The 13323-nt window shown below is 43.9% G+C and overlaps 1 protein-coding gene across 1 annotated transcript; it reads left to right on the forward strand.

Annotated features, from left to right (window-relative positions):
* The first annotated feature begins 3859 nt into the window (after positions 1-3859).
* LOC149330142 (uncharacterized) lies at positions 3860-11008 on the forward strand. The gene is made up of 5 exons (XM_089559746.1): positions 3860-3976; positions 6695-6843; positions 7348-7415; positions 9389-9467; positions 10864-11008. The coding sequence occupies exons 1-5, from the start codon at positions 3860-3862 to the stop codon at positions 11006-11008; spliced, it is 558 nt and encodes a 185-aa protein (XP_089415872.1).
* Positions 11009-13323: the final 2315 nt, after the last annotated feature.

The raw sequence follows: 13323 nt of genomic DNA on the forward strand, positions 1-13323 counted from the left end.
CGTTCTTATCGGGAAGCAATGCTGCTGGTGAAAGTTTGTGCTCGCCCGAGCGGAGTTTGAGATGAAGCCTTGCAAAACGAAATGTAAACCATATGATCGACAAGGCAACCATTTTCTCAGGCATCAAAACAAAGAGCACGCAAGCCAATTGCGGCCGCCAGACGCTCGCGGAAAGTAAATATGTCGGCCCCTAGCTGTCTTATGGGTGCATGATTTTATGTGGTAGAACGTCTCAAACAGTCTCGCGTTATCAGGGAGTCCTTAGTGGAGGGTTCCGGGCAATTTCGACCACCCGGAAGTGTTTAACGTGCCTTGACATCGTACAGTACACGGGTCATTTCGCCTCCATTGAAATGCGACAAGCGCGGCCGGGACGGAGCCCACGTCTTTCGGGTCATCAGTCCAGCACCATAACCACTGAGCCACTTCGGCGGCTTGGCCCGCTACCTATCGACACGGTTTATAAAAGCGAAAGCTCAAAATTGAAGAAGATATTTCTGCTTCGAATATCGTCTGAACACGCGCAACTTTGTCGTGACCCAGCAACACTGGGAGTTCTCTTTATTCTCGAAACAAAGACCCATGTCGAGTTTGATGCCCTCTTCATTGTAATGACAAACAACCCTTAGCCGCTGTGATACGCGTCAGCACGAAGCCGTTCGTATTATATACGGCCGTCCATACCGCGTGGCGCAACGTACACTTAGGACTGGAGGCACGCGGTGCGGTATGACCCTGGGTCCTAGCCTTGCCACCAGGTCCACCACGTCACTGGAGCTTGCCGCGTAGTCACCCTAGGTGAAAAAAAGTGATGCGGTCTTTGGAGTGCTTTTCAAAAGTTACCATTTGTCACCATGTTTGATTATAGATGGAAAAAGTAGAGATAAAGCAAGTTAATATGACCTCAAGGGACGGCAAACTCTTTCTGAGTTTTAACGAGCCAAGTGCCGCTTGCGCGGTACAAATGGAGAGTGCTTTTAAAGCTGTTTACAGAAGAGGAACGCTTCAATATGGCTCTAAAGTAGACTACGGTCTGCTTGTGGGACCGATTGTCAATTTCGTCAACGTCAGAGCCACCGCAGTCACCATCATTATCATCCCGATTTCCCTAGACGCCCACTCTAAGGCCACCCTGAATCACAGGACCAGATATCGCACATCCCCGGGAACCTCTTCCCCCTCTCCTCAATCTCAATGAGTAGCGCCAATTATCGAATAATTATATGCGATGAACCGAACGGTTGATCAAACAAGGGAAGGGAAATGGGAAGCCCGTTATGAGGCGTACAGGTATATGAAGGAAGCCTGCAGATCATAACAAATAAAAAAGAAACATTTCTCTATGCAACGTGATTTCAGTGACGGTTGGCTTCCTCCATAAATATCAGCAAAATAGGTCAGTTTACTAGCACTTTACTGCAATTTATTAGCAGTTTACTAGCTCTTTAATAGTTCCCGTTTGGAAATAACTAGCAGTCATGTGAAGCCTTTACTAACAATCCTGCTGTGGTCGATTCCAAAGCTTTGTGGCCTCAGTAAGCCTTCTGTAACTGAGGCATACTTACTGCTTATGTTTTAAGGCGGAAGCCTTTAATGCCTCATCGTTGTAAGCAGGAGCTGTCGACAGAAATGTCACGCTTTTCAATTGGTCGAAACGGTCGTGACGTGACAGTGCGCGAATTTCAAACGGGGCCAATTGTACTTTGGCTACTAACCATGCAACCAATTAAAGGGATCGTATAGTGATGCCTTAAGTAAGTGGGACTGAGTTTAGTTAATTGCTTACTTAACCAATTAATCTAATTAACCTTTCTAGTCAGACCAGATAAATAAATAAAACCGAGTAAGAAATTGGCCGAGCTTGGGAATCGAACCCCGGTCTCCGGAGTGCGAGTCGAGCACGCTACCACTCCGTGCCATGCCAGCTCGATGGTTTGGAATCAACAATGGTGCGTCTAGTGAATACGGTGTCTTCGTTCACTCCCATCTTCCTACCTTCCCGTTACGGCGAGGTTTAGGTGTCCACCGAGATATGAGAGACAGATACATTTTCTTTCCTCAAAAACCAATTTACCGACGAGCAAGGCGTATTTGTCCGCGTTTCGGATTGATAAAAATTGTCGTGACGTCACCGCGCGCGAATTTTGATGGGTGCCCACCGAAATATGTGAGACAGTTACTGCGAAACTTCCTTTCCTCAAATACAATTTTCGACTAGTGTCTACTGAGATATGTGAGACAGTTACTGCGTAATTTCCTTTCCTCAAATACAATTTTCATTTTCTTCATTACGGTCCCTCTTTCTTCTTTCACTCACACTTCCTCCCTTCCTGTACGGCGCGGCTCAGGTGTCCACCGAGATGACAGAGAATTACAGCCCCATTTCCTTTCCTCAAAAAGCGTTGCGTTCAAAGGGCAACGCATCGCGCCGAACGGGTGGTGGCGTTCCTTGGACTCCGTGGCAGCGCTGCAACACGCTGTCGCGTTCCACTCCTAAAGGCGAAGCTTAAGCGTCATTAATTGGCAGTTAATTAATGCACCAACAAACTGTGCAGTGAACAATCGCGTAGCAGAATGCACCACTCAGGCTTTCGCCTTTCACAACTTTAGCCGCTAAAGTTCCTCGTAATTTTTTTCGAACACGAGAGAAGTTAGGGAACGGAAATGTTGCTGCAGTTTTTCATAGTACTTGGCGCAAAAAGTTTCTGTAGCTGATGTTAGTATGTTGGATCAGCCCAGTTATATCAACCGGCGCTGAGGGTTGCTCTGCGTAGCTTCTTGGAATGGTTAGTCTGCAAGTGACAGGGAACGCTTTATTAATTTTCACTGCTGCATGAGACAAACATTCTCATAGCATGGCATGAAAGTCAGAGTGCAGTAATGGCCCCGCTTTTCAATGCGTGATTGCATCATGAAGTTACATAATGACTTTTCCATGTTCAGTGTATCGTATCGGCTTGTTCGTTTTGTTTTTTTATGAAACTTAACATCCCAAGGTGACTCAAGATTTCAGGGATGCCGTAGTGGAGGGCTCCGACAAAATTTTGTACCACCTGGGGCTCTTTAATGTGCAATGACATCTCACAGTACACGGGTCGTTGCCATTTCGCCTCCATCGAAATGCGACCGCCGTTGCCGGGATCGAACCCGCATCGTTCGGGTCAGCAGCTTAGGACAATAACCACAGAGCTACCGCACCGACTTTTATCCGCTCGTTCTTGTACGTCCATGCATTACGCACAGATCACTGTATGCCTCCTGTGCACCAGTGTTTTTCTGGTGCGCAGATCCGCCTGTGCGGACGTTGAACTCCGCAAAACTGGCCGTCGCTTATAAAACCAGCAGCTTCGTTAGGAGACCACCTTGCCTCTGGAAAGCAGAGGATCCACTCGTGCATTTAAAAGCGAGGATGATAATTTCAATCAAGAAGGTAGCCTGCTCCATGAATGAATGCCCTCTTCCCTTTAGTGAAGTTGGGTAACACACGCAGCAGGGGTTAGCGTACAAGCTTTTTAACTGGTGACAGCGGCGTTCGCGGTATCTGTGATTTAATGTATGTTGTCTGTAGTCTGTTTTGTCGCTCCCGCTCCTATCTTAAATGAAAATGTCGCAGGTTCACATCAAAACTGGAGGGCGACGCCATAAGTGAATCCTGAGCCACCCGTGGGACGTCGGCCAACGTAATTGTTTTTGCAGGAAGCAACAACATGGTGGAAGAAGTCAACTTAGACAGGAGCGAGCATTTTTAGCACTTGCGCAAGATAACGGCTGGCCCGCTACTGTGATAAACGTATCTATCCCGAAGGCTTTGTATTCTGAACGCTTGCTCACTTCACTCGCACCGAGGAACCCAAGCGAAATGGCTTTGCCCCTGACTCGGGCCACAGCAGTGGCCATTTTGTGCCTGGCGCTCGTTCAGACGGCGTCGGCATATGGAGAACATAGATTTCACCGAGCTCCTGTCAATGCTTTGAAGGTGAGGGTTACCAGGAATTGAGTACCGTGGTAAAGCTCACTTTGTTTTTAAGCCACACGGCGCATGATAAACTAACGGACGTATTTTGTCTGGGGAAACAAACGGACGACCGTTGCGATGGTTTGTTGAGAGAATTTTTTTTATTAACGGAATGCAACGCCATAGCACACTGCTATGACGCGATGCATACACCTATAAATTTTCGTCACTTTCATAGATGCCCATTGCTTAAACTTAGAATGGTTTTGGACCAAATGGTAGGAGACACGTAAAGGGATCGCTACATTCGGCGTGTGCGGAAGAAACTGAGAAGATATATAGAACTGAGAAAGTCCAGTAAGTTACCTGCACATTTACTTATTCCAAAAAAAGGGTGGTTCTTCCATTGAGGCACCCTAACATACAAGGCTAGGAAATTCTGGTAACTACGTTAATAGTTGTCGTAATGCACGGCCACCGTTCAGAAGAGGCAGTATTAGGGCCAAGTTCTTTATGTTTGTGAAACACTAGGAAGACTTTTTCGCGCCCTGAATTTTCAGATTACCTCGATACCAGGAAGTGACTTCGATATCTGACGCATTTCACATGTGCAACAAGGTACGAAGAGAGCACTAAGTATTTACATTAGAAAACTGAGCCGGCACTGTCACTTAAAAATCGAAAAGTAACATTTAAACACTATTGACCTGATTATGCACCGTACACTGTCTTCTGGGAAATCCTCAGTGGCCTAGCTGTCCTGCATTGGCAGATCGTAGACAGGCAGTCTAAATATGTGCTTGGAAATAGTGACAAGCCTACACTTGACAAAATTAAGGGAAGCCAAGCATAATCGAGGATTGGAAAAGCATTTCATCATGAAGTTTCCAAAGATAAAGTTGCTTACATTGAATACGACTTTTTTGAACTTGAGGCCAAGCTCTTTCTTGGCACCCAATCTTGGTGGTTCTAGCATACACTAAAAGGCGGAAGCCGATCTCTAGCGCTGATATCGGCGTGAGTAATGAAGCCTTCCGGTTAATTTTATTTCCTGGGCCAGTAAACTTGCTTTCGTGTGATAAATACGTTACTGACACATGGGAGAAACTCAAAGTGTGAAGGGAGACCGAATGAAGCGCAGAATGAAATTTTTTTTTTCGCCTCCAATGAAAAGAAAACTCAAGCACAGAATCACCAAAAGAATCAGGAGGAAAAGTATGAAGTATCCGTTCAGCGACGTTTCCCAGGTCATGCCGGCTGTAGCAACTTTTTTGTGACCTCTTGACAACTGGGTTCTGGTTTGGTTTGGTTTATTGAAGTTTAACGTCCCAAAGCAACTCAGGCTATGAGGGACGCCGTAGTGGAGGGCTCCGGAAATTTCGACCGCCTGGGGTTCTTTAGCGTGCACTGACATCACACAGTACACGGGCCTCTAGAATGTCGCCTCCATCGAAATTCGGCCGCCGCGGCCGGAATCGAACCCGCGTCTTTCAGGTCAGCAGCCGAGCGCCGTAACCACTGAGCCACCGCGGCGGGGCGACAACTGGGTTCTGTCGTTTCAAAGCTCACGCGCGTTTCACCTCCACTGAGAAAGGGACCAAAAACTTTCAGACAAAAACGAATGTTCACGATCTAATTTTAAGCGCTAGATGCTGATTTGAAGTGGAAATAATGCATCAGGACACTGGTTACACTTTAGAGTAACGCTAGAGCTAGTTTCAGAGCTGTCAAAAAATATGCTAAAGAAAAGTACGCCTGCTAAAAGTGTACGGACGCTAAAGTTTTGCGTGCATGTTTTCTTCTTTAAAATGATGCGTCAGACATTGGAATACATAGATTACACAGTGGTATTTGCTTTGGACAGTTAAAAAATTAATAAATGAAGTTCTTTAGAGAGGATTGAGTGACTAAGAAAACACATGCGTAGCAGGCAGAATAATTAAGATTATTATACACAGCATACTTGAAGGTGACAGGTGCAGAGATGAACAGGATGGAGGTGGGAAGGTGGTTTCAATCCGTGCTAGTCTTTGGAACAAATGAATCGGAACAACGATTAGTCCTACAGCTTGAAACGCCAGCTTTGAAACGGTGGTCCATGCCGGATGAGAAATACGTAGAGATAAGAAAAGGGATCGTTTTAGGTATTCATTGCAGGAATATATTTTCTAAAAAAAAAACATAAGCGGCGAATACGACGGCGTAAGGTCCGAGACGAGTTCTATCCAGAGCGATTTCGCGGAAAAACTGTACGAACACTGAAGATTACATGCATTCGTATTGTGAAAGTTATTTTCGCTGCGCTTTCCTCATGCACACCATATATAATTCAATATTTATATGCACACTACTCTGTCTGTCGCCCATCTTTGGTCGACCTATTTCCAGACTCGCGCCTAAAACTGCTTCCAAGGTACTCCATTACGCTCGTTGATTGGATGGTGGCCATGTTCTTTATCAGCACTCTCTCCGATGTTGATGAAATTCAGCTTGGTAGCCAATATCTTTCCTATCTCACTGGATGATGTTTGGCCAAGCACGTTGTTAACTGATACAAATCCAGACTGTGATCTGTCATTGCCTATTGACCACTGACGCTGGGGAGTGCACCGATAACGTTCACGCAAAAAAAAAAGTGTTCTCGCCTCGTATCCAATGTGTCTTCTGCTCTGCCGCTACAAGCATAGCAATACCCTAGCATAATAAAAAGCATATTCTCTACCTGTGTTATCTGCGGAGGTGGCCGAGATCTTCCCGAACGCCGTGGCTGTGTACACTTCAAGCCACGATCCAAGCCTGGAGTGCGTAACTGCCAATCGCATCCTATACGTCCCGAACGAGAGGGCAATCTTCACCTGGAGCCTGAAAGGTCACCGAGGATCCAAAAAGTATGGCCTGGAAGCAATCATTAAAGTTACATGGAGAACCAGATCCTTTGTGTCATCGGAAAATGAGAGCGATTGCAATTATCCACATCAATAAATTTAGCCACAAGAAATACAATCAGCCATGCCATCGAAATCACTTAATGAAGTTTAATAAAGTAAGGGAGCAAAATTATTCAATCCGCTGCTCTTTTTATCCCATGCCAAGAGCTGCACAGAATTTGCAATTATGTGAAATATGCTAAAGCCGAGTTGTAACATGCGTAGCGGTGAAACATCTAAAGCACCAGAGAACATTGTTTATTTATTCATTTAACCTCCAGGCTTTTCTGCATTACACATGACGTTGGAGTGCATCATTGGTTGAATGCAAGCCCCAACAAACAGTCGACCAATAAGAATACATAGTCACAAGCGCACAACCAGAGAAAATAATTAATGCTTGATTAGGAAGTGTATATAGTCGAAAGCAGGTTTCTCTGCTGAAGTTTCTTGCTTTGCTTGCAGGGGCAAGAACGTAATTGAATACACTCCTGGATCAAGTGAAGACACTCTAGTTACCTTCGTAAACGGTGGTAAGCGTCCCACTTCCGTTATGTTGACGCATCTAGCGCTGCAAGCGTTTATGATATAAAACAACGAATGCATCCAGCAAATTTTTATAAGGTTAACGTACACTTTTCCTACGTAGATATTACTTTCTAATGCAGCACTATATATTAGTTATTATATTGGCAGCTGTGATGAAAGGCATTTATTCGTATTAATAGTATCCAGAACTACTTGCACATCAATTATAAAAGCAGAATTTCCCACTGAACCACCGCTTAACTTGAGCTCACGATTTTGCAGATTGGTGCACGTTGGGAGTATACCGGGTGTTTTTTTCTAGAAGGTTCAAAATTTTTAAAGAAAGGTAAATTCCTTTAGATTTATTTTAACCCTGGGGCTATACTGAGGGTTACGGCGGACGCCAGGTAAGAGGCAAACTACTTTAATTAGTTCGCTGATTAACTGAATACGTTAATTAACTTTTAAAATTTTTATTTTAGGGGATATGTTGTATTAGCAGGATTGGAGATCGTATTCCAAATAGTCCAGCCAAGAAAAAAATTTTAATGAAAAAATTTTTTGCGCGCGTTACGAAGCGAGAAAAAGTCACCCTGCTAGGCAGCTTCACACTGCCACACAGCGTCTGTGAGCGCCTGTGACGTAGTTCGCTCCGCCCTGCGCTTTGTGCCAGTGCGTTTTTGTTCCAACGCGGCATTCCGTGAGGCCGCGGAGCGAAGCGAGATAAGCAGCGATAGCGCTGGCCGCCAGTCCGGGACGCGTGACGCAAAGCGCAGGGCGGAGTGAACTACGTCAGAGGCGCTCCCGCCGCTGAGTTACGGTGTGAAGATGCCTACCAGGGTGACTTTTTCGCGCCTCGTAACGTGCGTGAAAAATTTTTAATTAAAATTGTTTTTTCTCGGTTGGACTGTTAGAGGACGATCTCCAATTCTTCGAATACAACATACCCCCTAAAACAAAAATTAGAAAAGTTAATTAACATATTTAGTTAATCAGCGAACTAATTAAAGCAGTTTTCCTCTTGCCTGGCGCCCGCCAAAGCCTCCACTATAGCCCCAGTGCTAAAATAAATTAAAGCAATTTACCTTTTTTTAAAAATTTTGGACCTTCTAAAAAAAAAACACCCGGTATAGCTGAAACATTGTTATTGGTGGCAGCCAAGCACAAGGCGACATATCTATAACTTATACTTACCCCCATGAAAAAAACACTTTATTATAGTCATTCGAGATTCTTGACAGTTTAATTAAAAAGAAATATTCGAGTTGTTGCTATGAAAGCTGTTGTCTAAAATGCCTTGCTGTCTTTCAAACACCGCCACAAATTAGAAGCTTCTCGTTTTCGCGGCAAAAGAAAAGCATACACAGTAAACGCAAACCGCAAAATTACTCTAAACGAAGTTTACTTTAGGGCTCCAAACACTAACCAAATGAGTGGCCGCCGCGGTGGCTCAGTGGTTGTGGTGCTCGGCTGCTGACCCGAAGGACGCGGGTTCGATCCCGGCCGCGGCGGTTGAATTTCTTTGGAGGAGAAATTCTAGAGACCCGTGTACTGTGCGATGTCAGTGCACGTTAAAGAACCCCAGGTGGTCGAAATTTCCGGAGCCCTCCACTACGGCGTCTCTCATAGTCTTAGTCGCTTTGGGACGTTAAACCCCATAAACCAAACCAAACCAAATGAGTGTGTTGAGCCAAGAGGCTGGCTGGTGTGCAGCTTTAAACAAAACTGAATAAGACGCTGTTTATGAAGTTGGTATTTAAGCTTCCACCAGGTTTAGGCTAATAATATTGCCTGATTTCCACTGCCATAAAATACAAAAATGATATTTCAATCATTTATTCACGTCATCTAAAACACCATGTTTATGGAGATTTTATGAAACCCTGAGCCACTCCTCTTTACGAAGTTTCTATTTTATATAAAAACAGAAACAAACAAAATATGTGTGGTGTAAAAATGTTTGGCGCATTGCTTTCAGACAAGAAGCATCTCATTAATGTGAAGTTTGAGTACACTAACAAGAAGAGCTGTGTTGTCGGTTACTTCCCATTCTATACGCTGCACTTTATGAGTCTAAACCAAGGCCTTCTTCTTGCAGTATGACTACGAGATCTAAGTAGTGAACAACGGGACTGATTCATTAACTTTAGCTTATTTACAATGAAAATCATGTGGCTGCCTTTTTTATATACTCCTTGTTCGTACTTACGTACAGGAGTTTTGTTTTCTTTGGCTTGATGGAGTCACGCAGACCTGTTTTTGTCAGCTGCTACAGTACATCTCCCTTTTTCCTTTTCATTTCATCAAGTTAATAAAAATGTGTTCCTTTTAGAGCTTATCGGGCTAGAACTGGCTAATATGGCGTATGTTGAAGTGTAGGTTTCTGCATCATCCTAACGCCCGCTAGGCTCTATCCCCTTCTGCTACATTGAGATTCCTACTGCTGAAACTGTCCCTCTAGAATAGCTAACCTGAAGAATTGCCTTTCAAAGTCTGTGGTGCCATTCCTTCATAACCCTCCTCTGGAGAGCTTGGCTAGGGACAGAAAACATGGAGCACCTCATGGCCATGGTCCTTCAAGCAGCGAATGCTTTAAAACGATATTTTTAATAAAGTGATTTTTCTCCCTCTGAATTGGAGGATAGACAGTACTTCAGAGAACAAGTGCATGGGCAGGAACATTGGCTTGATGAAGGTTGAAGCGTCTTTTTTTTTCACGATTCCAGTCCTTTTTTTTACCCTTAATCTAATGTTCGCAGCAATTTTCGCAGCAGCAGCAACACAAAGTTGTTATTTAATAGACATGCATCGTATGCGGACTGTAGCATTCTCGGTAAGAATGTTTGCTGTTCTTTTCTGTCAGAAGTTTTCTTCGGGTTTAGGGCTAGCAATATGCGAAGAAATAATTACTTTACATTACTATTACACTGCATTAGTGCTATGTTTATTATTTTTTCATCGGCGGAAAAAATGGAGAAACTTTTTAAGTCTACGAAAGTAAAATCGCAATTTTCGCACATCTCGACCGACTGCAAGCAGGCTGGCGTACAATGCAGTTATGTTGCATAATTTTGTAAAGGGCCATAGATCAAGCAATAGACGTTCTTTTAATGTTTAATATACCAATATCTAAAGATAAGTGACCAGAATGGCTCTAAGGACAGACGTCATTATGGTTACTGCGATGAAAGATGAGCATTCTGTATTTTGGTCAAAGCATATTGCGTTCGTACCGTAATGCGTGTGGCACCGCAATGCATGTGGCATGTGGTCAGTGCTTATATATGCTGGAGTTACTGCAGTAACAAAATAATAAAAAGTTGTCCGGATGACCCCCACTTGTATGCTTCGCCAACTCATTCTGCTTTTAAAATTTCAAGGTTTTATCATTAACAACTTTCTGAATGCATTTTGACGTTATAACTGTTTAATTGCCTTTCTTGTCCCTTGCAGTGTGCAAGTGTGCATATTGTGGGTTCCGAGAGAATATATTTCAGAAGTGCCACAGGAATGCATCGATCATTATGAAGAAATATGCGACGATGAAGTCCCTGCCTACCGCGAAGACAACTGCAAGAACGAGTTGGACGATAATTAGATAATGAATAAAGAAAACAATGGCCAGTAGATATTTTGCATGATCGACCTTTATGAGAAGTTCCTTTGTAGACCTACGGAAATAACAGCAGCTTTATAAATTTTTCGCAGCCGTGCTTCTGCTCGGACACAGCCTTTTATCATGCTTCTTATTGTCTTAGTTGCCATGGCCTGCAGTTTGAAACTATAGAGATTCAGGAGGCATTAAAAGAAATGAAGCTGCAGTTTGGAACTCTGGAGATTCAGGAGGCATGAAAAGAAATGAAGCTGCTCTCATCATCATCATTAACAGCCGGACTACGCGCACTGTAGGGCCAAGGCCTCTCCCATGTCTCTCCAAATAACCCTGTCCTTTGCCAGTTGTGGCCTCCGTATCCCCGCAAACTTCTTAATCTTATCCGGCCACCTAACTTTCTGCCGTCCCCTGCTACGTTTGCCTTCTCTTGGAATCCACTCCGTTGCCCTTAAAGACAAGCGGTTATCTGGTCTGCGCATTATACATGCCCTGCTCAAGCCCATTTCTTCCTCTTCATTTTGACCACGATGCAAAACTAAGAACTCATGCATTGATCAGTGTAGTTGGTGTACTGCTGGCAGAGTGGTCACAATTCAACTGCGATTTACTCTCGCAGTTAATGTCTAAACGGCCGTAGATGGCTAATAACTCAGAGAAAACCCGACACAAACTGTAGCAATTTTTCGTCTCTTGTGCTCATCGACGAAAACAAATAAGAGCGAGTTCTATGCAGCTAATAAGAAGGGTCGTTGGTTCTATAAAGCAAAAATACTTAATGGGGAAACCTAATTCAACGCTTCATAACACATTTGGTCAACCCTACCGGGTTTGCGTCACCTTTAAACCTTAAAATAGCGCTTGTCAGCGGAAATACACAAAAGCACAAAAATATCAGGTTGCAAAGTGGATACATAAAACGATGCTTTGCTGCCTTTAAGTGTTTTAGAAACTCTAAACGATGCTTTGCCATATTTAAGGGATTTGAATGACGTAATAAAATACTCGACATCTTGCATATTAAACAGCACAAGTTTTAAGATTAGTAAACGCCTATTTAATAAGGTTGGAATTTCACCAGTGCCATTAAAGCATCCCATTAGCAAGAGCCATGCTTTTGTTCGTGCGTTAATAGCGTACGCCTACCCAGGAATTCTGAGTGTTTACTTCATAGTGCTCTCGTTAATTCAGCGTGCGAAAATATAATAATTATTATGCTCACTTCACTTCATTTAACTCAAGAGTGATCAATAGTCTGTACAAGCTTAACGCACCTACCTTGCTTCCCAAAGTGCAAGAATGCGGCAGGCTTTACACATGTAGTACATGTCAGCAGACTGTTTGGTGCTGCGGTCGCAACACAGCGCTAGTCGCACGCAGTGAAGTCTTTCGCTATGCAACTGTATACACGACTTTTGCGATGGCGCGACGTTAGCATGTGGCACCGTTTACTGCCTTGTCTATTTAACGTACTTGAAGGGCAACTGAAGTGGTTTTAGAATTCGATTAGTTTAAAGGGCCGAATGTGCGAAACATGCAGGTAATGTCTGCGAAATCATTCCGCGCTGCCATTTAAAGTAGTGGCGTCATCGTCGGATAAAGTGGCGTCAGCGCTAAGGATTGTATGCGGTGCACAGAGACGGGCAGAGGCCCTGATAATGACGCCACGTATGACGGTGCTGCTTTTCTAGCGAAGAAACAGTTGTTTCGTGGAAGAAAACCAATGTCATCGAAATGAAACTCATGGAACACTGGCGGTATCGGATGATGCACAGCAATATGCCAGCGAAACCAGCGGACATAAGAAATTTTGATGATAATGACGTCACTACGAGTTTCCTCGCATTCTCCAAAGAAATAAGGAGTAGCCTGAACATCGTTGCGATTTTCATCTACGATTATTGAACCATTTTAAGTACTAGTGCAAAAATATTTTGCATGCTTTACCTAGAAGCTTCATAGAATCGAATTCTTGAATAACCTCTAATTTTCAGAAACCATCCAAGCTTCCCATTAAGCGTGACTATTTAACTTAATCAGCGCATCAAAGTTGCGCCTAACTTACCTTTTGTAATTTTGACGATTTTACCCATCTGCACAACTATGAACTCGTGCATTGATCAATGTAGTTATGCCGCCAGTTGGGCTCACAGCTGGGTTGAGCAGAAACAGAGCTAAAAACCCCAAAGCCAGATGCGCCAGAGTCATGCCTGATTATAGATTAAAAGCGCAACTGGCTAGCACGCCCTAATTGCTCACAAGATTGGAAAGAGCTGTGAATGAAAGGGGGGCGGGTTTGATTG

Source organism: Amblyomma mixtum, chromosome 9 (genome assembly GCF_055824585.1).
Source record: "Amblyomma mixtum isolate Tamu chromosome 9, ASM5582458v1, whole genome shotgun sequence".
NCBI lineage: Eukaryota > Metazoa > Arthropoda > Arachnida > Ixodida > Ixodidae > Amblyomma > Amblyomma mixtum.